At 53.1% G+C, this 25,362-nt stretch overlaps 2 protein-coding genes across 2 annotated transcripts; one reads left to right on the top strand and one right to left on the bottom strand.

Annotated features, from left to right (window-relative positions):
• Positions 1-392: 392 nt before the first annotated feature.
• Positions 393-1,328, bottom strand: LOC147412426 (olfactory receptor 14C36-like). Its single transcript, XM_086481415.1, has one exon. The coding sequence runs from the start codon at positions 1,326-1,328 to the stop codon at positions 393-395; it is 936 nt and encodes a 311-aa protein (XP_086337541.1).
• Positions 1,329-17,073: 15,745 nt separating this feature from the next.
• On the top strand, positions 17,074-18,009 carry LOC147412425 (olfactory receptor 14A16-like). The gene has a single exon (XM_086481414.1). It carries the CDS (start codon positions 17,074-17,076, stop codon positions 18,007-18,009), a length of 936 nt encoding a protein of 311 aa, XP_086337540.1.
• Positions 18,010-25,362: the final 7,353 nt, after the last annotated feature.

Genomic DNA, 25,362 nt, shown 5'->3' with positions numbered 1-25,362 from the left:
TCAAGTTTCAGCACCGGCACTTTCCTAACACATCACCCCGTACACTCCTCCCCTGAGCCCATGAAGAACCCAAGCACAGCAGCGCAGCCTCATGGTGGGTATTTCTTCAGCCTGTTCCTAATTGCAGCTTTGGAAGAAGACCTCCAACCTCTCGACATGAGCACTGAGGAAATGCCCTTTTATTACAGAGATACAGCACAGCAGACCAGCTCTACCGTTGTGCCAATCACAGGTCCAAAGGCCTCTGGGTCAGACAGGCTGGGTTCCTGCTTTTGGAGAAGTGGAGTGGCTTCAGACATTCCTGAGTAAAGAGAGTTCTCCTGGGTGAAATGCCCAAAGCACAGGAGGTTGCTGAGATAATGGGAAATAACTTGTGAAAAGCCATGGGCAGCTCATTGCTGCTGACAGACAAGTGATTGAAAATGTTTCCTCAGGGCACCCTTGAGCTCCTGGTTCCTCATGCTGTAGATGAGGGGGTTGACTGCTGGAGGAACCACTGAGTATAGAAATGACACCACAATATCCAGGGATGGGGAGGAGATGGAGGGGGGCTTTAGGTAGGCAAACATGGCGGTGCTGACAAGCAAGGAGACCACGGCCAGGTGAGGGAGGCAGGTGGAAAAGGCTTTGTGGCGTCCCTGCTCTGAGGGGATTCTCAGCACGGCCCTGAAGATCTGCACGTAGGACAGCACAATGAACACAAAACACCCAAAGGCTAAACAGACACTAACCACAAGAAGTCCATCTTCACTCTTGTAGCAGTGCGAGCAGGAGAGCTTGAGGATCTGTGGAACTTCACAGAAGAACTGGTCCACAGCATTGCCCTGGCAGAGGGGCAGTGAAAATGTATTGGCCGTGTGCAGCACAGCATTGAGAAACCCAGTGCCACAGGCAGCTGCTGCCATGTGGACACAAGCTCTGCTGCCCAGGAGGGTCCCGTAGTGCAGGGGTTTGCAGATGGCAACGTAGCGGTCGTAGGCCATGACGGTGAGAAGATAAAGCTCTGTTGAAATGAGAAAGAGAAATAGAAAGACTTGGGCAACACATCCCGAGTAGGAGATGGCCCTGGTGTTCCAGAGGGAATTGGCCATGGCTTTGGGGAGAGTGATGGAGAGGGAGCCCAGGTCAAGGAGGGAGAGGTTGAGGAGGAAGAAGTACATGGGCGTGTGGAGGTGGTGGTCACAAACTACAGTGGTGATGATGAGTCCGTTGCCCAGGAGGGCAGCCAGGTAGATGCCCAGGAAGAGCCCGACGGTCAAGACCTGCAGCTCCCGCGTGTCTGCAAATGCCGTGAGGAGGAAGTGGGTGATGGAGCTGCTGTTGGACATTATTTCACTGCAGGAATGAGAGACTGTTGAAAGAGGAGAAGACATTGACAAGCGATGACAGATTTTTCTGAGCCAGTCTCATGACATTTCTCACTGATACCCGCCACAATGACTTCTATTACTTTTGGGGGAACTTCTTTCATTTCCTTTTTGTGAGGTCAGGATTGATGAGCAGAGGCTCTGCCCATGGGCTCCAGAGAAGTCAGACCTGTGCTATTGCAGTGGTGTCAAACAGCCCGTGCATTCGATAGGTGTTCCTGGCAATGGGTGCCTTCAGTCCAGTGAGAGGTATTTGCCTCAGTGACCGTGTGACAATTGTCCCTATTTATTGCAGTGCGCTGGAGTCAGCACCCAGACCAGCTGTGTCTGAGAGGGAAGAGCCCAGGGAGGGACCCAGCCCTTCCAACTCTGCTGTCCTGAATGACAAATCTGGGTCGGAATCACTCACGGCAGACACAGAAACTTTCTGACAGCCATTTTCCATCTCCAGGCTCTCTCCAGACATGCTAACAGCAGCATGCCTGTGGGGGAGAATGGGGCTGTCACCTGCTCCCATCCTCCCCTGCTAAAGTGCCTCCAGCATGGGGGAAGGGGATTTCAAGCTCCTCACCCTAGGGAGATGCTCAGTTGCTTGAAAGACAGTGCCCAGCATCTCCTGAAGGGAGACTCAACCTGTTTCCAAGTCACACACTGCATTGCCCAGAGGCCCCCAGGAACAGTGTCTCAAATGAATCTGAGATACTTCAACAATCGCCCCAAACCCCGGGGCTTTGAAAAGCAAGAAAAAGAACAGCTGGAATAGGAGAAAAAAATGCAGAGCAGTACCCTGGTCATTCTGCAAATAATGAACAGGAGAGGAAGACAGCTGGCACTCGGGAAAGCCTTCTCCTTACACAGCAGAGCACAGCACCTCCACGTTGGTGACACCTCAGGCCGGTTGCTCTCAGTCCCTTTTCTCAGCTGAAGGAAAAGATTTACGTGTCAGGAGAGAAACATCTTTGCTGGCGTTCTGTCCTTCCACCCAGAGCTTCTCCCCACATCTCCAAGAGGAGTTCCTGAAGCAGGATGAGTTCTGACTCTGGCTGATGACAGAGTTCCTGCCCCTGGTCAGAGCCCCCCTGGGTGAAGAGGCACTGCTTGGAAGGACAGCCCTGGGCAACCTATACTGCACAACACATTCACACCCTCAAGCCATCACCACCGGGTTTCACAACCCACAGCCATCCCCACCAGAAGGCAACCGTCATGCCCTGTCCCTCTCACACTGCACTAGGGAAGCCCTGCTCTGCAGCCCGTCTTCCTCTTCTACATCACAGACAGATCCCAGAGGTTGGACACATCCAGGAGATCCTGCAAGGAGCCACCATCACATTTCCCTGCACCCAGAGACTTACTGTGTCAGAGGCTGGGAAGAGTTCTCCTCCAGTGAGCTCTCAGCCATCCTCCCACTCTCCCCTGCCTTCAACCTTTCTCTGCCCCGCTCCTTTCTCCTTGATGCCCACAGGCAGCCCCCTCAGCCCTGCTGCGCTTGGCAGAGCAGCTGCTGCTGGGCAGAGCTGTCTCCCTGCAGCTCTGCCTGCTTGCTAGGAGCTCTCTCTTTCCCAGGAGCCCAGCCCAGATCAGCAGCACAGCAACAGCACAAGAACTTTTTAATGATATCTCTGGCTATTTTGGTGCCGAGGCTGTGAAACTCAGACACTGAGGGGAAGCTGAGGAAACCTCTGGAGGAGTCAAAGTTAGATGCAAACTCCAAATTTTCTTGGAGCACTAATGGGTTCCACTGAGGGACGTTACTGACAAAGCCTCCCTGGGGGCTGTTAAAGGAGAAACCTGGATTCAGTGAGGACAGGTAGGCAAAGGCAAGGTGAAGGTGGCTCTGATGCTGAGTAACCCTTGGTGTGCTTTATCAAGCCAAAAGAAAGCCCTGACTCCCCAGCCCCTGCAAGGCAGACCCTGTCCCTCAGCCATTCCTCAGGGTTCTTCTGGGGCAGGGTGATGTGGGGATGTGCAGTGCCAAGGGCAGGGCCAAGGTCCTCTGCTTCTGGGTTTGTCCTGGGTGGGCTGAGGAGGCACTGAGGGGCTGGTGCCATAAGGCTGAGGTGTCTTCTGGTAGGCCTTGGGGGGTGAGACAACAGCCCTAGCCAAGGGGAGAAAGATCTCAGCTCTCTTGGGGGCTTTGTGTCTTGCCAGAGCCCTTGAGCGTCTCCACCACAGGATGTCCTACAGTGTCCCACACCTGCGCTTGCCATTGCACCGTGCAGATCAGACTGTCCCCAGGAGAGGCCTGAGCAACGCCTGAGGGACATGTTCTCCCTTCCCAGAGGCTGGAGGTCAGGACCTGTAGCCTTCATGGAACACCCCCAGGTTTCCTCAGCATCAGAGCCACCTTGACCTTGCCTTTGCCCGCCTGGGATGAAGGGAGCTCCTGGCAAGAGGGCAGTGCTGCCAAGAGCTCTGCAGTGTCCCTCTCCTCCCAGAATCACAGAACCAAGGAGGCTGGAAGGCAGCCAGCCGCCACCTTTTCTGGGCTTCGCCTTCATGCTTGGTTTTAGCCAGCAGCTCCTTTCTCAGACATGCCAGTCTCCTGCCACCTTTATGTGACCTCCAGCATGTCATAGGTGGACCATTGTGGATCATGGTAAGAAGATCCTTGAGCATCAAACAAGGCTCTGTACCCGTCTTCTCTGCAGGGCTGTAGCCAATGAGATTCTTCCAAGGAGATCCCTCAGCAGGCCAGAGTCTTTTCTCTTTTTGCCTTCTTCCCTTTTCTCAGGATCCTCAACTCTAACTTCTCACGGTGGACTTTTCCATTCCTCATCACCTCTTCCTTGTTTATAGATGTTGTGAGTTAACCCCAGGAAGAAATTAGGCACCACCCTGCAGCTTGATCACCTCCCTCGTCCAACCTGAGTGGGATGGGGGTAAAGGAAGAGTAAAAAGCAAGAAGACTTGGGGTTTGAGATGGTCATTTGGGGTCATTGGCCTGGTTGTGTCTCCCCCCAAACTCTTGCAGCCTCGCTACTCCGGTCTATTCACTGGTGGGGCAAAGTCAGAAACAGAGCAGTCCTTGACACTGTGCAAAAAATCTTCAGCAACAGCTTCTGCCCAGGCTGCATCCCACCCCTTGTATTTCCCAACCCCCTTTGCTCTCACCTTGCCCTTAACATTCCCTTCTCTCGGTGACTCATTCCGGAGGCTGGTGCGTGACAGGGGATGTGGCACACCCAATCATTGCCACGTTCCCTGGCCCAGGGGCTTCTGAGGGTGTTTCAGAATGAATCCTGCTGTCAGCCTCAGGTCTTTCTGGGGTGCCTCAGCACTTGCTCTTCAAGGCCCAGGATGGTGTTTTGGGGGGTGGTTTGGGTCATGGGGCATGTTGCCAACCATCTGGTTGTCACTTCCACCACAGTAAGCACATGGCGCTTGCCTGGGCAGGTTCGTGGCAGTGTGATATAACCCATCTGTGAGGCCTCTCTGGATTGATATCGCAGCCACCACCCTTCACACCAGAGAGGCTTTGCTCGCTTGGCTCACTTGACTATGGTGCATGTGTCACACTCCTGAATAACACCTGCAATGGCTTCAGTGGTCAGGTCCACTCCTCGATCTCAAGCCCATCTGGACATCTGCTGGGGTGATTCCTCTAGTGAGTTGGGGCTTGGGTCCCTATCTCATCCCTGGTGCCCTCAAGTGTGGTTTGGGTTCCCACCCCAAACATGGTGTCCTCCATTGTTATGTCTGTGTCACAATCATGGAATCCTCAGAGGTGCCTTGGGTCCATATCTCAACCATGCCCTTCTGACAGCACCAAACAGTGGCTCATGGGTTTCACTGGAGTAGGCAAGGCACACTTCTGTTAGGTAGTGTGTCCATGTAGCAGGATTACCTGCCTTTTCAGGCTGCAAAGACCAGGCACTGGGAGGTGATAACCACCCTAGGCACCTGCCCACACGCCCTGACAGCCAGGGACTGGCTGCCTCAGGGCATCTCTCAGGATCTCCTCACCATCAACTTCTCTCCTCTGATGCCACAATTCCACATCAGATTGCACAGGCATTAGGAGACAGGAACACTGTTCCCATATAATTTCTGCACAATTATCTGGAGACCCAAGACTTATCACCTCCCCTTACTGAGAAGAACAAGTGTGCAACAAAGAAAAGGACACCTCTGTTCTCCCAAAAGTAACAGATGGATCCACATTGAAGAGAAACACAAGTTGCTGATGCCCAATGACTTTGCACAAGTCAATGATGGAAACAGAATCACAGAATCATGTAATTGTTTGGGTTCAAGGTGACCTCAAATATCATCGAGTTCCAACCATCCTGCTATGGCCGGGATTACTTCCACGGGACCAGGTTGCTCAAGGCTCGTTCCAACCTCATCTTGAACACTTCCAGGGATGGAGGTGAGGCTGACAGAGTTGTACTTACTCAAATCCTCCTTCTTTCCCTTTTGAAGCCTGGAGTGACATTTGCTTTCCTCCAGACCTGAGGCACCTCACCTGTTCCCCACAACTTACCAAAGATGATGGAGAGTGATCTAGCAATGACTTCCGCCAGCTCCCTCAGCACTCGCGGGTGCATCCCCTCAGGGCCCATGGATTTATGTATGTCCAGCTTGCTTAACTGATCCCTAATCCAGTCCTCATCAACCAAGGCAAATTCTCCTGACTTCCTCTGGGGCCTCAGGGGTCTGGGACTCCTGAGGACAGTCTCCAGCAGTATAGACAGAGGCAAAGAAGCATTCAGTAGCTCCGCCTTCCTTATAACCTCTGTCACCAGGACACCCTCCTCATTCAAAGGTGGGTCTGCATTGCCTCTGGTGTTAGTTTCATCTGCAGTGTATTTGAAGAAGCCCTTTCTGCTGTCCTTGACCTTCTTTGCAAGGCTAAACTCCAAGGAGGCCTTAGCTTTCCAAGAGCCTTACAGTCCTCCCAAGTGGCCATTCCCCTTTTCAAGATCTATAGACTCTCTTCTTCCACTTGAGTTGGACCATTAGTTCCCTGTTTAACCACGCGGGTCTCCTGTTCCTTTTCTTGATTTCCTACCCACTGGGATGCTCACCTCTTGAGCTTAGAAGAACTGGTCCTTGAACATAAACCGACTATTTTGGGCCTGTTTACTTCTAGTACCGTGTTCTATGGGATTTCAACAAGCAATTGCTTGAAAAGGCAAAGTTGGACCTGCTGAAGTCCAAGGCTGTGATCTTGCTTGCTATTCTGTTCCTATCACACCAGATCCTGAACTCCATCATCTCATGGTCGCTGCAGCCAAGGCTGCCCTTGACCTTCACTGCTTCAACTAGACCTGGCTTGTTAGTGAGCAGGAGATCCAGCAGTGCTCCCCTCCTTGTTGGCTCATCCACCAATTGTATCAAGAAGTTATCATCGATGCACTGGAGGAACCTTCTGGACTGTGAATGGCTGGCTGTGTAGGCCTTCCAGTAGATATCTGGGGAGTTAAAAACTCCCATGAGAACCAGGGCCTGTGATTGTGAGGCTGCTGCCAGCTGCCTGTACAAGGCCTCATGCACTTCCTCATCCTGGTCAGGTGGCCTGTAACAGACCCCCACAACAATATCTCCCATGCTAGCCTGCCCCTTCATTCTCACCCACAAACTCAGCTCGCTCCTCATCCACCCCTGGCCAGAACTCAACACATTCTAGTTGCTCTCTCACGTAAAGAGCAACTCCCCCACCTCGCCTTGTTGGCCTGTCTTTCCTGAAAAGGACACAGCCATCCATGACCACATTCCAGTCATGTGAGCTGTCCCACCATGTCTCTGCAACCGCCACCAGATCATACCCTCTGTACCGCACAAGGGCACATGGCTGGCTCATGGTCATCCTGCTGCCCATCAGGACCCCTGCCTGTCTTTCCTCAGGAGCCTACACCCATCTGTTCCTACACTCCAGTCATAGGAGCTGTCCCACCACGTCTCAGTGATGCCTGTAACATCACAGCCTTGTGGATGTGCACACACCTCTCACTCCTCTTGTTTGTTCCCCACGCTCCATGAGTTGCACAGAGGCATTTATGTGTGGCCTCTCCCCGCAGTGAAGCCGACTTCCCAGCTGGAGTGCTTGCTGGCTGGAATTCCTTCTCTTACACTTGATGTGCTCTCTCACTGGTGTGCGATCCGTCTCCAGGGCCAGGGCATCTATTTCTGGCACTGGCATCGAAGCGGAATGGATTGAGGATCCCCTCCCCCAGCCAATCTAACATAAATCCTCCTTCCTAGATGGGCTAGCCTTTGTCCAAAGATGTTCTCGCCTTCTCTGAGACATATACCCCATCAGCCGCCAGGAGACCAGGCTTCTCACAGGGACTCCCGTGGTCCAAGTAGCCAAAGCCCTGGTTATGGCAGCATTCCTTCAGCCGTTCATGGATTTTCCTGAATCTGGTGGCTCTTTCAAGTGCCTTTCCTGTGACTGGGAGGACTGAGGAAAAGAAGACCTGGGCCTCTGAGTCCTTCACTGCCTCTCCCAGGGCTCTGGAATCCCTCTTGATGCTCTTGTGATTGCTTCTGGTTGTGTCACTGGTACCCACAGGAAACAGCAGCAACGGAGAGTGCTCTGTGGGAGGTACCAGGTTGGTAGTCTCTCTGTGACATCCCTAATCCCAGCCCCCGGTAAACACCAAACCTCTCTAGACAGCGGGTCGGCAAACAAGCACTTCAGTACCCCTCAAAAAAGAGTCCCCCACTACTATTACCCAACACTTTTTCTTGGTTGCCCTGGTTATAATTCAGGGAACCAATCTCTCCGCCTTCCCCAACTCTGAGGCATTGTCTCTGTCCCTCCTCATTCTGCAGAGCCATGAAGTGGTTCTGCAGGAGCACCTCAGGCTTTGAGGAAGGCTTCTTCCTCCTTCTGGATCTTCCCTGCACCAGTTCCCAATCCGCACTATTGTTGGCTTCCCCCTTTGTTTTGGGTGTGCCAGTGGCAGAGTTTTGGCTCTTTGGCCGGAGGGAGCGGTTTTGGGTGTGCTGGTGGAAGAACCTCAGGCTCTTTGGCCAGAGGCTGTGGTTCCGCTGCTGCGTTCCCCTGCATCCAGCTAGCTCTCTCCTTGTCTGCCTCCCTGGTGCTCCGCAGCCTCGTGACCTTCTCCTGCAGCTCAGCCACCTGCCGCAGGAGGTCCTCCACCTGAGCACAGCTTTTGCAGCTGCGTTTGTTCCCCACCCCTTCCCCAGGAGGAAGGTTTAGGCCCTTCCCCCAGGCTGAGGGCTGAACCGCAGCCTCTCCCTTCAGCAGCTCCGTCTGGCTGGAGGCACTGGTCACCGCCGGGGCCGGTGGTGCAGAGTGTCCAGCCAGAGCTGCAGCCTTGGCTCTGCCACGAGTGCCCACCCTTCTGCCTCGAGGGTCAGGGAGGATGAGCGCCCTCAGCCTCTCCAACTGGCGGAGCTTCAGCGCCCTCCCCGCACAATGCCGCGGGAGCTGCTCGCTCCGCTCCTTTGCTCCCCACAGGCTCCTGTTGTGGGCAGGCAGTGACAGCCGGGGACAGCCGTTGCTCTGGCCATGCCGACGGCCCCTCTGCCTCTCCCCGCAAGAGCTGCTGGCTCTGGGCGGGTCTCGTCGCTCCCCTGGTGTTTCCCTACAGCAGGAAAACCTCAGGAAAGCTCCTGAACACCGAGATCCGCTGCTGGCCGCGCCCAACCCCAAGCAGCTGATCTCAGCGACTGATGTTTAATATGTTTAAGTTTCTTCTTTAGAAAATGTCATGTCATGTTCTGTGTAACCAGAGTGTCATTTTCTGTATCTGCCTTCCTGTTTGTAGGGATGGATTTCTTGCTGACAGTATCTATTTCCTGAAATCCTTGAGTGTGGGGGGATTTTTTTGTTGGATTTTTTTTTGGTTTTATGACTACTCTAATCTTTGTATTGAACTGAGCTGGCTACTTCTTTACACTTTCTTCATGCATTTTTTGGGAAGAAATGGATCTTTGGAATGAGAAATAGTGGAGGAAAGCTCTGCTTTGGTCAGTGTCATATTCCTTCTCCAATCCCAATTTCATGAAGGATTTGTCAGCTTTCTTTTGTAATGCTTTTTATTACAGTGAAACTTTGTGCATGTGCCGACTGGTAGCTTTGTGTCAGTCCCAGCAGGAGCAGGCAGCTGGCTTGTGCTGGTGCTGGTGCTGGCCATGGTGGGTGAGGAGGCGTGAGGCCAGGGGCCAGCTGGGTCTTTGCCAAAGCAATGCTGATCTTCCCCTGGAACTCCACTACCACTACTCTGCCTGTCACAAGCTGTATTTGATTTCTCTAACTTTTCATGTGTTTTCACCTGTCCTGATAAAACGACCATTTGTAAAGTCATCTTTTCAGAAGCCAACTGCCCAGGCAAAGGCCTTTTTCATCATTCTTCAGGCTTTTCTTTCCTTTACTCTTTGTACTTTCAAACACCTCTCACCAACGGAGCTGCTTTGAGCTTCTGGGACTAACAGAATTTCAGTAGTCTAGTTTTCTCTCGCCAACTCTTTCATTATGTTTGTATCTACCTTTGTGTATCTATCGATCTAACACATTTCTCATAGGAATATCCCTTGTCTAAGGCACCTCGTTAGAAACACCTTGTACTTAGCACACAGTTGAGGAGTGTGTTTTATTGTTGATGAGACTTGGTCCTGCTTTCCTTTTCTTTGCTTGCCCATGGGAGAAGTCCTTCTGTGCCTGTGTGCAGGCAGTTCTCTAAGGAAAGCAGGGGGGAGCTGGTGCAATGGAGATGTGACATTTGTCTGCAGACTTGAGTGGAGAAGTCTGAGGTAAGACAGGATGTAAATCCCCGTTGGCCAAAGACAGCAATGGCGAGGTAGAGGAGGTGAGGAGCAAATTGTCCATACAGTGTCAGACCTCAAGGGACTGCTGTTCCTAGCTGTCCAGAGTTGCTAAGGAGACACTGTGCATCAATATCAATTGCAGAAAACTTCTATAACTCTTCTCTAAAATAAAAAGTAAATAAAAATACCCTTTAATATAGAATTAATTTTAATTAGGTGCCTTTTGAAATAATTTTCTTTAACTGCACTCTGAAAGGATTCCAATTAGCTGTAGAAATCACAAAGACTTGAAGAAAATGAAAGTAAGAGAAATAGCTCCTTAGGGCTTTCTGTCTTTTAATGAGCCCCATGGGGTATTTGGCCTTAAGTAAAGGAATCTTATCTGCCGAGAAGAGACTGAGCAAACTGCTCAATTCACCCAAGTGAGAAGCAAACCCCAAAGTCCCTTGAAGGACTGACTGGCCCCACTGAGGGCCACTGCTGACACAGCCTCCCCAGGGACTCCTTAGAGCAGAGAACTGGAGGCTGTGCTTGCAGGCAGGCAAAGGCCCTGTGCAGGGGGCTGGAGTGCTGAGAAAACCCTGGCTTTGCTTCACCCAGCAGAAAGTCCAAAGCCTGAGCCTCAGGCCCTGGGCAGGCAGATCCTGCCCCTCACGGGGGGCTCAGGGCTCTTCCCGGGGGCAGTGGGGTGTGAGGGGGAGCAGTGCCAAAGGCAGGGAAACTGGACAAGCCCTCCCGCCTTCCCCAAGCAACGGGCAAGGAGAAACGGAAAGTTCTGCCTGGGAGGCCTTGGTGGCAGAGGCCACTGCCATAGCCAAGGGGCCCAAGGCCTTGCTCCTGTTGGGCCTTTGAGCCTTGCCAGAGCCCTCGGCCATCTCTGCTGCAGGCTGTCCTGCACTCTGCCACGCCTGCCCCTCTTCCCTTGCCGGCTGCACACACCCATCTTGCTTTCCCACACAGCTCTGCCCTCAGCATTTCTAGACCTTTACTGATGTCTCTCCTCCCTCACTGCCTGTTCCTTGAAACACAAAGCCGTGGGCTGATCCAGACTCCCTCGGGGGGCCTCTTGCACCACAAGGCTACCCTTGGAGGGAGATTTCTTTTTCCTCACATGCAGTCTGAACCTTCTGAACGGCACTTTGTGGAGGTTTTCTTCTCTTCCCACTACCGAGAAAAGTTCCATCAAAGCTGGAACCACCCTTCAAGCAGTTATTATAGAGCCCTGAGCGTGCACTTCATCAGCCTAAAGAAGCCCCGGTCTCTCAGCCCTCCACACAGGCCCCAAACTCTGTCCTTACAGATCCCATCTGGAGCCTCTCCAGTTCCATTCTTTAGTTCAGTACAGAGCACCCAACATGCAGACACACTAGTCCAGTTGTGGCCACATCAGTGCTCAGTCAAGGGCCATGATAACTCCTTTCTGGCTGGCCACATTCCCCCTAATACAGCCCTGTGTGCAGCAGGCCTTATTCATGGTCAGCATGTGCCACTGGCTAATGCGGCTTCCCTCATCATGCCCGGGCTCCTCTCCTCAAGGTCACAGAATCACAGAATCACAGAAGGGTGGGGGTCGGAAGGGCCCTCTGGAGATCATCTAGTCCAACCCCCCTGCTAAAGCAGGTTCACCTAGAGCGGGTTACACTGGACTGCGTCCAGGTGTGTTTTGAATATCTCCAGAGAAGGAGACTCCTCAATGTCCCCGGGCAGCCTGTTCCAGTGCTCTCTCACCCTCAATATAAGCAAGTTTTTCCACATGTGGAGGCGGATCTTTGTGTGCTACAGTTCGTGCCCGTTGCCTCTTGTCCTATTGTTGGGCACCAGCAAAAACAGCCTGGCCCCACCCTCCTGACAGTCACCCTTTAGATATTTATAAGTGTTGATAAGGTCCCCTCTCAGTCTTCTCTTCTCTAGGCTAAAGAGACCCAGGCTCCTAGCCTTTCCTCAAAAGAGAGATGCTCCAGTCCCCTCATCACCTTTGTAGCCCTCTGCTGGAGTCTCACCAGCAGTTCCCTGTCCCTCTTGACCTGGAGGTCCCAGAACTGAACATAGTACTTTATACTTGGCCTCACCAGGGCAGAGCAGAGGGGGAGGAGAACCTCCATCCACCTGATAGCCACACGCTTCTTGACGCACCGCAGGATACCACTGGCCTTCTTGGCCACAAGGGCACATGGCTGGCTCATGGTTAACTCACTGTCCACCACAGCTCCCAGGTCCTTCTCAGCAGAGCTGCTCTCCAGCAGGCCGACCCCCAGCCTGTACTGGTGCAGGCGGTTATTCCACCCCAGGTGCAGGTCCCTACACTTGCCCTTGTTGAACCTCGTGAGGTTCCTCTCTGTCCACCTCTCCAGCCCGTCCAGGTCTCCCTGAATGGCAGCACAGCCTTCTGGAGTGTCAGCCCCTCCTCCCAGTTTAATATCAACAGCATAGTTTTGGTTGTCTATTTTAGCAAGTACTGCAGCAGATATCACCTAAATGAGCGTTGCAAATATCTGGGCAGGTGCAACAATCGTAGAATCATAGAATCGTGGTTTTTGAACACCTCCAGGGATGGTGACTCCACCACTTCCCTGGGCAGCCTGTTCCAGTGTTTGACCACTTTTTCAGTAAAGAAATATTTCTTCATATCCAATCTAAACCTGCCCTTGTGCAATTTGAGGCCATTTCCCCCTGACCTATCACTTCTTACATGGGAGAAGAGACTGACCCCCACCTCACTACAACCTCCTCTCAGGTAGTTGTAGAGAGCAATAAGGTCTCCCCTCAGCCTCCTCTTCTCCAGACTAAACAACCCCAGTTCCCTCAGCCGCTCCTAACAAGACCTGTTCTCCAGACCCTTCACCAGATTTGTTGCCCTTCTCTGGACACGCTCCAGCACCAAAACGTCTTTCTTGCAGTGAGGGGCCCAAAACTGCACACAGGATTTGAGGTGTGGCCTCACCAGTGCAGAGCACAGGGGCGCCATGATCTCCCTACGCCTGCTGGCCACACCATTGCTGATACAGGCCAGGATGCTGTTGGCCTTCTTGCCCACCTGGGCACACTGCTGGCTCATGTTCAGCCACCTGTCGACCAGCACCCCCAGGGCCTTTTCTGCCGGGCAGCTTTCCAGCCACTCATCCCCAGCCTGTAGCGCTGTGTGGGGTTGTTGTGACCCAGGTGCAGGACTCGGGCACTTGGCCTTGTTGATCCTCATAGCATTCGCCTCATCCCATTGATCCAGCCTGTCCAGATCCCTCTGCAGAACCTCTCTACCTTCGAGCAGATCAGCACTCCCACCCAATATAGTGCCACCTCCAAACTCACTGAGGGAGCACTCAATCCCCTCATCCAGATGACCATCAAAGATGTTAAACAAGACCAGCCCCAATACTGAGCCCTGGGGGACACTGCTTGTGACCAGTCACCATCTGGATTGAACTCCATTCACCACCACTCTGTGCTCAGTCCTCCAGCCAGTTACCCTGACCCAACCTGAGCTCGTTGTCATGACCAGTAACTCCACAAAATAAACCTTTCTTGTCCTGAGTATCCACCATACCAAATGGAACCCAAGTCATGGATGACATCAAAGGAGCGGGCACTTTATGGACAAGTTCATAAACATTTGTGACAGGTGGCCCATGGTTAAAGCAATGACAGCTGTCTGTACACAGCATGATTGGAGGGGGATGGTTGTATATGAGGGTCTTTTGGATAGTGTAGGACCGGACTGTCACAGAAACGGTATGGAATAACGCGAGGAGAGTGGATTGAGTCTCACTCGGCTGCACTTAATTCTCTTCAGGAATACTCCCATGGTGCTGTGTTTCACATTTGTGACCAAAACAATGCTGAGAACACGAATGTTCTAGCTGTTTCTGAACAACTAGAGTTTACACAGCGTCAAGGCCTTCTCTGTTTCTGATTGTGCCCCTGCAGTAAATAGAGGGGTGAGGGTTCAAGGGGTAGGGGAAAAAAGAAAACAGGCCAATGAACTCATATGACCATTTTATCTCCCAAGTATTCTTGCATTTACTCTCTTTTTTCCTCTTCCCTTGTCCCACTGAGGTTGGAGGAGGGAGGTGTGCAAGCTGCAGGGTGGTGCCTGATTCCTTGCTGGGGTTAATCCAAAACATTTACAAACAAGGAAAAACTGGTGAGGAATGGAAAAATCCAGGGTGAGAAGGTAGAATGGACAATCCAGAGAACGGGGAAGAAGGCAAAGAGCAGGGCTACAAAATATCAGACTTTCGCCTGCTGAGAGACCCTCTTAGAAGAACCCATGGGCTACAGCCCTGCAGAAAAGACGGGAGCAGAGAGCTGTTTGATGCTCAAGGATCTCCTCTTCACAATACAGAATAGTCCACCTTGATATGCTGGAAATCTCATAAAGATGGCAGGAGGCTGGCATGGGTGAGAAAGGAGGTCTTGACTAAAACCAAGCATGAAGGGGAAGCCCAGAAAATGTGTCAGCTGACTGCCTTCCAGCCTCCTTGGTTCTGTGATTCTGGGAGGAGAGGGACACTGCAGAGCTCTTGGCAGCACTGCCCTCTTGCCAGGAGCTCCCTTCGTCCCAGGCAGGCAAAGGCAAGGGAAAGGTGGCTCTGATGCTGAGGAAACCTGGGGGTGTTCCATGAAGGCTATAGGTCGTGACTTCCAGACTCTGGGAAGGGAGAACATGTCCCTCAGGTGTTGCTCAGGCATCTCCTGGGGACAGTCTGATCTGCACGGTGCAATGGCAAGCGCAGGTGTGGGACACTGTAGGACATCCTGTGGTGGAGACGCTCAAGGGCTCTGGCAAAATAAAAAGCCCCCAAGAGAGCTGAGGTCTTTCTCCCCTTGGCTAGGGCTGTTGTCTCAGCCCCCAAGGCCTACCAGAAGACCCCTTCACCTTATGGCACCAGCACCTCAGTGCCTCCTCAGCCCACCCAGGACAAACCCAGAAGCAGAGGACCTTGGCCCTGCCCTTGGCACTGCACATCCCCACATCACCCTGCCCCAGGAAGAACCCTGAGGAATGGGTGAGGGACAGGGTCTGCCTTGCAGGGGCTGGGGAGTCAGAGCATTCTTTTGGCTTGATGAAGCACACCAAGGGTTACTCAGCATCAGAGCCACCTTCACCTTGCCTTTGCCTACCTGTCCTCACTGCCTCCAGGTTTCTCCTTTAACAGCCCCCAGGGAGGCTTTGTCAGTAATGTCCCTCAGTGGAACCCATTAGTGCTCCAAGAAACTTTGGAGTTTGCATCTGACTTGGACTCCTCCAGAGGTTTCCTCAGCTTCCCCTCAGTGTCTGAGTTTCACAGCCTCGGCACCAAAATAGCCAGAGATATCATTAAAAAGTTCTTGTGCTGTTGCTCTCCTGCTGATCTGGGCTGGGCTCCTGGGACAGAGAGAGCTCCTAGCAAGCAGGCAGAGCTGCAGGGAGACAGCTCTGCCCAGCAGCAGCTGCTCTGCCAAGCGCAGCAGGGCTGAGGGGGCTGCCTGTGGGCACCAAGGAGAAAGGAGCGGGGCAGAGGGAGGTAAAAGGCAGGAGAAAGTGGGAGGATGGCTGAGAGCTCACTGGAGGAGAACTCTTCCCAGCCTCTGACACAGTAAGTCTCTGGGTGCAGGGCAATGTGGTGGTGGCTCCTTGCAGGATCTCCTGAATGTGTCCAACCTCTGGGATCTGTCTGTGATGTAGAAGAGGAAGACGGGCTGCAGAGCAGGGCTTGCCTAGTGCAGTGTGAGAGGGACAGGGCGTGACGGTTGCCTTCTGGTGGGGATGGCTGTGGGTTGTGAAACCCGGTGGTGATGGCTTGAGGGTGTGAATGTGTTGTGCAGTATAGGTTGCCCAGGGCTGTCCTTCCAAGCAGTGCCTCTTCACCCAGGGGGGCTCTGACCAGGGGCAGGAACTCTGTCATCAGCCAGAGTCAGAACTCATCCTGCTTCAGGAACTCCTCTTGGAGATGTGGGGAGAAGCTCTGGGTGGAAGGACAGAACGCCAGCAAAGGTGTGTCTCTCCTGACACATAAATCTTTTCCTTCAGCTGAGAAAAGGGACTGAGAGCAACCGGCCTGAGGTGTCACCAACATGGAGGTGCTGTGCTTTGCTGTGTAAGGAGAAGGCTTTCCCGAGTGCCAGCTGTCTTCCTCTCCTGTTCATTATTTGCAGAATGACCAGGGTACTGCTCTGCATTTTTTTCTCCTATTCCAGCTGTTCTTTTTCTTGCTTTTCAAAGCCCCGGGGTTTGGGGCGATTGTTGAAGTATCTCAGATTCATTTGAGACACTGTTCCTGGGGGCCTCTGGGCAATGCAGTGTGTGACTTGGAAACAGGTTGAGTCTCCCTTCAGGAGATGCTGGGCACTGTCTTTCAAGCAACTGAGCATCTCCCTAGGGTGAGGAGCTTGAAATCCCCTTCCCCCATGCTGGAGGCACTTTAGCAGGGGAGGATGGGAGCAGGTGACAGCCCCATTCTCCCCCACAGGCATGCTGCTGTTAGCATGTCTGGAGAGAGCCTGGAGATGGAAAATGGCTGTCAGAAAGTTTCTGTGTCTGCCGTGAGTGATTCCGACCCAGATTTGTCATTCAGGACAGCAGAGTTGGAAGGGCTGGGTCCCTCCCTGGGCTCTTCCCTCTCAGACACAGCTGGTCTGGGTGCTGACTCCAGCGCACTGCAATAAATAGGGACAATTGTCACACGGTCACTGAGACAAATACCTCTCACTGGACTGAAGGCAGCCATTGCCAGGAACACCTACCGAATGCACGGGCTGTTTGACACCACTGCAATAGCACAGGTCTGACTTCTCTGGAGCCCATGGGCAGAGCCTCTGCTCATCAATCCTGACCTCACAAAAAGGAAATGAAAGAAGTTCCCCCAAAAGTAATAGAAGTCATTGTGGCGGGTATCAGTGAGAAATGTCATGAGACTGGCTCAGAAAAATCTGTCATCGTTTGTCAATGCCTTCTCTTTCAACAGTCTCTCATTCCTGCAGTGAAATAATGTCCAACAGCAGCTGCATCACCCACTTCCTCCTCACGGCATTTGCAGACACGCGGGAGCTGCAGGTCTTGACCGTCGGGCTCTTCCTGGGCATCTACCTGGCTGCCCTCCTGGGCAACGGACTCATCATCACCACTGTAGTTTGTGACCACCACCTCCACACCCCCATGTACTTCTTCCTCCTCAACCTCTCCCTTCTTGACCTGGGCTCCCTCTCCACCACTCTCCCCAAAGCCATGGCCAATTCCCTCTGGAACACCAGGGCCATCTCCTACTCGGGATGCGTTGCCCAAGTCTTTCTATTTCTCTTTCTCATTTCAACAGAGCTTTATCTTCTCACAGTCATGGCCTACGACCGCTACGTTGCCATCTGCAAACCCCTGCACTACGGGACCCTCCTGGGCAGCAGAGCTTGTGTCCACATGGCAGCAGCTGCCTGGGGCACTGCTTTTCCCTATGCTCTGCTGCACACGGCCAATACATTTTCACTGCCCCTCTGCCAGGGCAATGCTGTGGACCAGTTCTTCTGTGAAGTTCCACAGATCCTCAAGCTCTCCTGCTCGCACTCCTACAAGAGTGAAGATGGACTTCTTGTGGTTAGTGTCTGTTTAGCCTTTGGGTGTTTTGTGTTCATTGTGCTGTCCTACGTGCAGATCTTCAGGGCCGTGCTGAGGATCCCCTCAGAGCAGGGACGCCACAAAGCCTTTTCCACCTGCCTCCCTCACCTGGCCGTGGTCTCCTTGCTTGTCAGCACCGCCATGTTTGCCTACCTAAAGCCCCCCTCCATCTCCTCCCCATCCCTGGATATTGTGGTGTCATTTCTATACTCAGTGGTTCCTCCAGCAGTCAACCCCCTCATCTACAGCATGAGGAACCAGGAGCTCAAGGGTGCCCTGAGGAAACATTTTCAATCACTTGTCTGTCAGCAGCAATGAGCTGCCCATGGCTTTTCACAAGTGATTTCCCTTTATCTCAGCAACCTCCTGTGCTTTGGGCATTTCACCCAGGAGAACTCTCTTTGCTCAGGAACGTCTGAAGCCACTCCACTTCTCCAAAAGCAGGAACCCAGCCTGTCTGACCCAGAGGCCTTTGGACCTGTGATTGGCACAACGGTAGAGCTGGTCTGCTGTGCTGTATCTCTGTAATAAAAGGGCATTTCCTCAGTGCTCATGTCGAGAGGTTGGAGGTCTTCTTCCAAAGCTGCAATTAGGAACAGGCTGAAGAAATACCCACCATGAGGCTGCGCTGCTGTGCTTGGGTTCTTCATGGGCTCAGGGGAGGAGTGTACGGGGTGATGTGTTAGGAAAGTGCCGGTGCTGAAACTTGACCTGTGGGTGCCCAGTGACCCTGGAGATTGTCCATGATTGACAGGGATTGACCTGGGACTGTCTTCCCATGGCTTTCGGACCCCTGAAACCCCTCACCCTGCAGAGCAGCACCACAAATTGAGGCCATGTGGGGAGCATGTGGAGGGCGCAGGATCAGCCATCCAGGCCAGCAGGGACACACTTCTCTGTGGAAAGGCTCTCTGAGGGCAGGGACAACCCTGGACAAGAGAAAAGGAGGAATTCTGTAATTATGAGGGCAATAAATGTTAAAAAGAGACTGATTTCTCCACTCAGCAGGTTGGGGCAGGCTGCTCTGTCACTGGGGCTGCAGGAGCAGTCTGGGGAGCCGCCGGGCTCGGAGTCTTGTGCTGAGGAGAAGGGCTGGCCCACTGGGGCTGCTGTCAGTGGGCTATAAGGATCTGTTGGAGACAAGAGCAGCAGACAAAGGGGGATGATGGCCTCCATCTCCTCATGTCTCACCTGAGCCCTGGAGCTGAAGGGAATCCTGAACCACCCTGTCTGTCCCCAAAGAGTTCCTGTCCCCGTCAGTGGGGCTGGGGCTGTTGGGGGGAGTGCCCAGAGCTCTGCAGCACCCTGTGGTGGACAATTTTATGGGGCCAGTCCAGACTGGGCTGCTGTGCTGGACAGGGCAGGGAAAAGGTGAGGGCAGGTGGGGAGAGGTGAGGAGGGGCTGAGGTGGGCTGGAAAGAGCCCAGGAGAGGAAAATGCAAGTAGAGCTAAGTGGTGTGTGGACAGGGTGGGGGCAGCCAAAGGGTGCTCCCAGGGCAGAGCCAGGCATTGTGCTGAAGGAAGCAGACACCAATGGTGCAGAAGAGAGGGGCCTAATCTCTGCCCTGCCTCTGGACACTGTTGGCCTTTGCCATCAAAGTGCACTGCTGGTTCATGCTCAGCTAAACACCCAGAATCAATTGCTCACTCCCTCCTTACACCCCCAGCAGGATGGGGGAGAATCAGAAGTGACAAATCAGTAAAACTCTTGGGTGAAGACAAAGACAGCTTAAGAGGTGAAGCAAAATCTGTGTGTGCAAGCAAAGCAAGATGAAGAATTTATTCCCTACTTCCCATGGGCAAGCAGCGGTTTAACCATTTCCAGGAAAGCAGGGGCTTCATCACAGGTATTAGTGCCATGGGGAGACAAACACCAGGACCACAAATGTCCTCTTTTCATCCCCCTTTCCCTGAGATTGATTGGTGAGCATGACGTCCTATGGTATGCAATATCCTTCTGGTCATTTTGGGTCAGCTGTCCCAGCTTTTTGCCTACCCGAGCCCACTTACTGTGGGGGAAGAGGGTGAGAACAAGAAAGCTTAATGCTCTGCTGGGACTGCTCAGCAGTAACCAGAACACTGGTGTGTTATCAGCGCTGTGTCAGTAACAGAGCCAAAGCACAGCACCGTAAGTGTGACTGTGAAGAAAATTAACTCCATCCCAGACAGACCCAGGACAGAGTTAGAGGTCATGGCGTCAGGGTAAGGAATGGAGAAAGGCTCATACAAATGACCTGAGGAAGTCTGTGGATCGCAGAACGTGACTTACTGGGGGACTCAACCTCCTTGGTATTCACGGGACCAGTTCTCAAGGGCACAAAGACTCAGGGGGCTTGTGGAGAAGTTCTTGATGCCAGATGGGCCACCCAGTCTGATGCTGGCCTGGACCTGCTACTCCCAAAAGAGGAAGAGCTGGTCACGGATGGGAAGACCAGTGCCAGCCTTGTTTGGAGTGACTGGAAATGGTGTTCTCTCAGATCTGGAGGGATGTGGGGAAGGAGAGGAGCAGAGCATAGTCCCTGCGTATCAGGGAATGAGAACCTGGGCTGTTGAGGGCACTGGCAGGTAGGATCCCATGGGGCAGGGGCACAGCCCTGAGAGCATCCACAGCCCTTCCTGTCCCTGACCAGCCTCCCTTGGGGCCTCCAACCCACACCTCTCTCCATCAGCCCAGGAGGCCATTGAAGCCAGGCCTGAGTTTCAGCCCCAGCTTCATCTCTGCTGTAAGTGTCGTGCTCTCCAGACACAGCCATAGACACAGCCTTGCCTGCCCATGGACCTTTACGTTCTGTTTACAGCCTCAAGCACCCCATGCTCTGGAGATACCTTATTTCCTTATCTCTGGCCAAGAATGTCAATATTTCAACCTCTGACCTTAGCCTATTACTCTCCTGCACAGCACCAAATTTACAAGTGTGGCTGCATCTTCCTGAAACTCTCCCCACAGGGACTGGCAGGCCACTATGAGGTTTCCAAGGCCTTCCCTTCTGCAGCTGGATGTAACAGTTCTGCATGGCAAGGTTTTGGTAGCGGGGGGGTTACAGGGGTGGCTTCTGTATGAAGTTGTTAGAAGTTTCCCTATGTCAGATATAGCCAATGCCACCTGGCTTTAAGACGGACCCGCCGCTGGCCAAGGCCGAGCCAACCAGCAACAGCATTTTTCACCTCTGTGATAACTCATTTAAGAGAGTGAAATAGTTGTTGCGCAGCAGGAATTGCAGCGAGTGAGAGGAGTGAGAATATGGGAGAGAATCATCCTGCAGACACCAAGGTCAGTGAAGAAGGAGGGGGAGGAGATGCTGCAGGCGCCGGAGCAGTGATTCCCCTGCGGCCTGTGATGAAGACCACGGTGAGGCAGGCTGTCCCCCTGCAGCCCGTGGGCGGTGGAGCAGATGACTGCCTACACCCCGTGGAGGGCCCCCACGCCGGAGTAGGTGGATGCCTGAAGGAAGCTGTGAATCCGTGGGAAGCCTGCACCGGAGGAGGCTCCTGGCAGGACCTGTGGCCCGTGGAGAGAGAGAAGCCCACGCTGGAGCAGGTTTGCTGCTAGTGACCCTGTAGGGGGGGGGCTCACGCTGGAGCAGTTGGTTCCTGAAGTTCTGCACCCCATGAAGGAGACCCACGCTGGAGCAGTTCATGAAGAACTGAACCCATGTGAAAGACTCACATTGGAGAAGTCATGGAGGACTTTGTCCTGTGAGGGGCACCCCACATTGGAGCAGGGGAAACGTGTGAGGAGTCCTCCCCCTGAGGAGGAAGGAGCGGCAGAAAACAACAAAAGTGATGAACTGACCCCAACCCCCATTCCCTGTTTCCCCCCTTGTGCCGCTGGGGGGGATGAAGGGAGAAAAATCGGGATCAAATTTAAGCCCAGGAAAGAGGGAGCAGTGGGGGAGAAGGTGTTTTAAGATTTGCTTTTGTTTCTCATTACTCCTCTCTGAGTTAATTGATAATAAATTACATTTTTCCTTTAGTCGAGTCTGTTTTGCCCGTGACGGTAAATGTTGAGTGATCTCCCTGTCCTTATCTCAACCCCACAAGCCTGTTGTTATTTTTTTTCCTCTCCTCTCCCCTGTCCAATTAAGGAGGGGGGAGTGATAGAGTGGCTTTGGTGGGCACCTGGCATTTTGGCCAGGGTCAACCCACCACACCCCTCCATTTGGCATCCTACCATCACGGCCTGGCCCTGCACAACCTCAGTTGTATCCCATGTATGTGTTGGCAGAGAGCTGTGCTGTGGGGTCTGGAAGGTGTGGGCCAGAAGAGATACTGCACAGGGCTGGCCATGCCCTAATACAGGCACGGAGACCACCAGGAGGAAGGAGATGGCCGTGCAGCACAGGTCCCTCCCCAGGGCTGCCTTTATGGCCAGAGATTGAAATGGCTGATGCACGGGGCTGCTTTGTTCCCATTGCATTGGCCCCACAGCAGTGCCCACCACAGGGTGCTGCAGAGTTTTGGGCACTTGCCCCACAGCCACAGCCTCTCTGAAGGGACTCAAGAACCCCAGCAGCACCAGGGCTGAAGATGGCGCCATTGGCATGAGGAAGCAGGCGCCGGTCTCTGGCTCTCCTGCACTCATCCTGCAGGTGATCTCCCGCCCCGACTGCCTTTGCCCCATTTTGCCTCCTTGCCAGCCCCGCTCCCGAGGGCAGCACCAAAACCTGAGCCCTGAGCTCCTCAGCAGCTCATGCATCTCTCCAGTCTTCTGTCCCTGAGCCTGCTGCATCTCTGCTGGCTTCCACAACACTGCAGAGTCCTTGTTTCTGGATACCTGCATTTAGTGGTTTACTCTGGTGGGACTTAGAGGGTGTTTCACTGTCCGAGTCTTCACTCACTGCTCCCCCGAGGGCATGTGGCAAGCCCCCATCCTCCCCTGATCCCTCCGGATTCCTTTCCAGAGGGACTGACATCTGCCATCGGCCCTTTCATAGCTGTGGTACCCTCAAGAAGGTGACTAGGAGCTCATCTACCATCTCCACTGCTCCTGGACTCCATGAAGAGATCTTTTCAGTCAAGTTATTGTGTTTAAAAGATCCCTGTGTTACTGGGAGGTTCTGCCCCTGAACACAGGGAGAAGAAAAGGAGAAAATATGGTTTTACCATCCCATTCCTTTGGATTGTTCTTGGTGGCAGCTGCAGAAGGAGAGCCCAGGCTTCAGGCACTGAACTGGGGAGATACCCCTTTATTGCAGAGATGTTATTACAAGGGTCAGAGGTGACACAGTGTCTTGCCTTCAGCAAGGATCAGACACCTTGGGAGAAGTGGCATGAAACCAAGCAATTACCTGGGAGTCTGATTCTCCCAGGGAAAAAAACTCCAGAGCCTGGCCCAAACTCTGAGCTAAACCCTGGTCACTCTGCAGAGAAGGAGGCAGATTATTGTTGATGAAATAAGGGCCATTGGATCAGTTTCCTGATGGCATCTTTGAGCTCCTGGTTCCTCATGCTGTAGATGAGGGGGTTCACTGCTGGAGGCACCACCGAGTACAGAACTGCCATCACCAGGTCCAGAGATGGGGAAGAGGTGGAGGGGGGCTTCAGGTAGGCAAAAAAAATTGTGCTGAGAAACAGGGAAACCACGGCCAGGTGAGGGAGGCAGGTGGAAAAGGCTTTGTGGCGTCCCTGCTCTGAGGGGATCCTCAGCACGGCCCTGAAGATCTGCACGTAGGACACCACAATGAACACAAAACAAACAAAAAGCAAAAAAACACTTGCAACAATGACATCAACTTCCCTGAGGTAGGCATCTGAGCAGGAGAGCTTGAGGATCTGGGGGATTTCACAGAAGAATTGGTTTAGAAAATTGCCTTGGCAGAGGGGCAGTGAAAATGTACTGGCCGTGTGCAGCACAGCCTTGAGAAACCCAGTGCCCCAGGCAGCTGCTGCCATGTGGACACAAGCTCTGCTGCCCAGGAGGGTCCCGTAGTGCAGGGGTTTGCAGATGGCAACGTAGCGGTCGTAGGCCATGACAGTGAGAAGATAAAACTCTGCTGAAATGAAGAAGACAAAGAGAAAGACCTGGGCAACACATCCTGAGTAGGAGATGGCCCTGGTGTTCCAGAGGGAATTGGCCATGGCTTTGGGGAGAGTGGTGGAGAGGGAGCCCAGGTCAAGAAGGGAGAGGTTGAGGAGGAAGAAGTACATGGGGGTGTGGAGGTGGTGGTCACAGGCTACAGTGGTGATGATGAGTCCGTTGCCCAGGAGGGCAGCCAGGTAGATGCCCAGGAAGAGCCCAAAGGTCAAGAGCTGCAGCTCCCGTGTCTTTGTGAACGCCATGAGGAGGAACAGGTTGATGGAGCTGGCATTGGACATTTTGTCCCTCTGTGCACAGGAACCTGTTCAAAAAGTAAAGACAGTGAGAAGTTCGGGCAGACGTCTCGGGGTGTGATCTATTCAATTTCTCATAGAACATCCCCCAAACTGCCCTTCCCTCTTCAGGAAGAACTTTGTGAGCTCTGGTTGGTGCTTGCTGAGGGTGTCCCAGAGAGCAGGAGATTCTGCTGTGAGCTCTGCTGGAGTCAGAGTCTTACCACCAGTGAGAGGTCAAGAGGAACACAGAGTGGTCTGAGATTAAATCCACTTCTGGTATCAAAGACCTTTTCAGCATTGGGGCTCCCAACACGATTCCCCCAACAGCAGAGCCGGGTAGTGGGAACTGTGGTTTGTGTGCTCTGTTCTGGTTGTGCCATCACAGCTGAGGAGTGCTTTTAAGGCAGAAATCCTTGGCATTTCTGCTGCACTTCTTCTGACACTGTCTTGGTCCTGAAAGGCAAGTGACAGCTGCTCGCACACCCTCCCCTGCCTCAGGGAACAGGAGAGAATTGAGGGGTAAAGGTAAGGAGACTCATAGGTTGAGATTAAAACAATGGAATAACAGAAATAAAACAAAATTTAAATCATAATGGTAATAATAGTGCATATATATGAGTAACGTACAATGCAGTTGCCCACCACCCACTGACAGAGGCCCAGCCCATTCCTGGTTAGTGATCCCAGAGGAGAAAATCCTGAAACCACAGTCACGGTAAGGGAGAGAGCCAGACCCCCAGCTAACCCTCATCCATGTCCTGAGCATGACGTTGTACGATGTGGAATACCCCACTGGCCAGTTTGGGTCCATTGTTCTGGCTATGTTCCCTCCCAGCTTCTGGGGCACCTGCACGCTAGTAAGACATGGGAAGTTGAAAAGTCCTCGATTTCTTAGCAACAGCTTAAAACATCAGTGTACTATCAGCATTCTGCTCGAACCAAATCCCGTACTGAATCTAAACCACAGCACTGTTCTTCGTGGTATGAAGAAGAAATAGCTCTATCCCAGCCGAAACCAGGACAACGACAGTACATGCAGCGTTGGTGTCTCAGCTGCACTTCAGTCCTTATCCCCTCACACCAGTGAGTGTAACAGCAAGAAGGAGGGCAGCAGGGAGAAGAGGAGATGCCAAAGTCCCCCTGCCAGCGGAGCCAGGAGAGGCAGACACAGTCGGACACTCGAGCGTGTCTCCTCTGTGGTGCTCAGGTTGCTGGGAAGGCAACTCCTGACCAAATCCCCGTGACATTAAGGGCAGAGGCTCTGCTGGGTGAGTGAGGAGACCAGGGGGTTGCTCCAGGGAAGGCGTCTGCACTGCAGGGCATGGCAGGGAGATGCCTGAATCCCCCTCCCACAGCATG

This window comes from Leptosomus discolor, unplaced genomic scaffold, assembly GCF_034619465.1.
Source record: "Leptosomus discolor isolate bLepDis1 unplaced genomic scaffold, bLepDis1.hap2 HAP2_SCAFFOLD_41, whole genome shotgun sequence".
NCBI classification, from domain to species: Eukaryota; Metazoa; Chordata; class Aves; order Leptosomiformes; family Leptosomidae; genus Leptosomus; species Leptosomus discolor.
The sequence above is the reverse complement of the archived record's forward strand: the minus strand, read 5'-3'. Positions and strand labels throughout refer to the sequence as shown.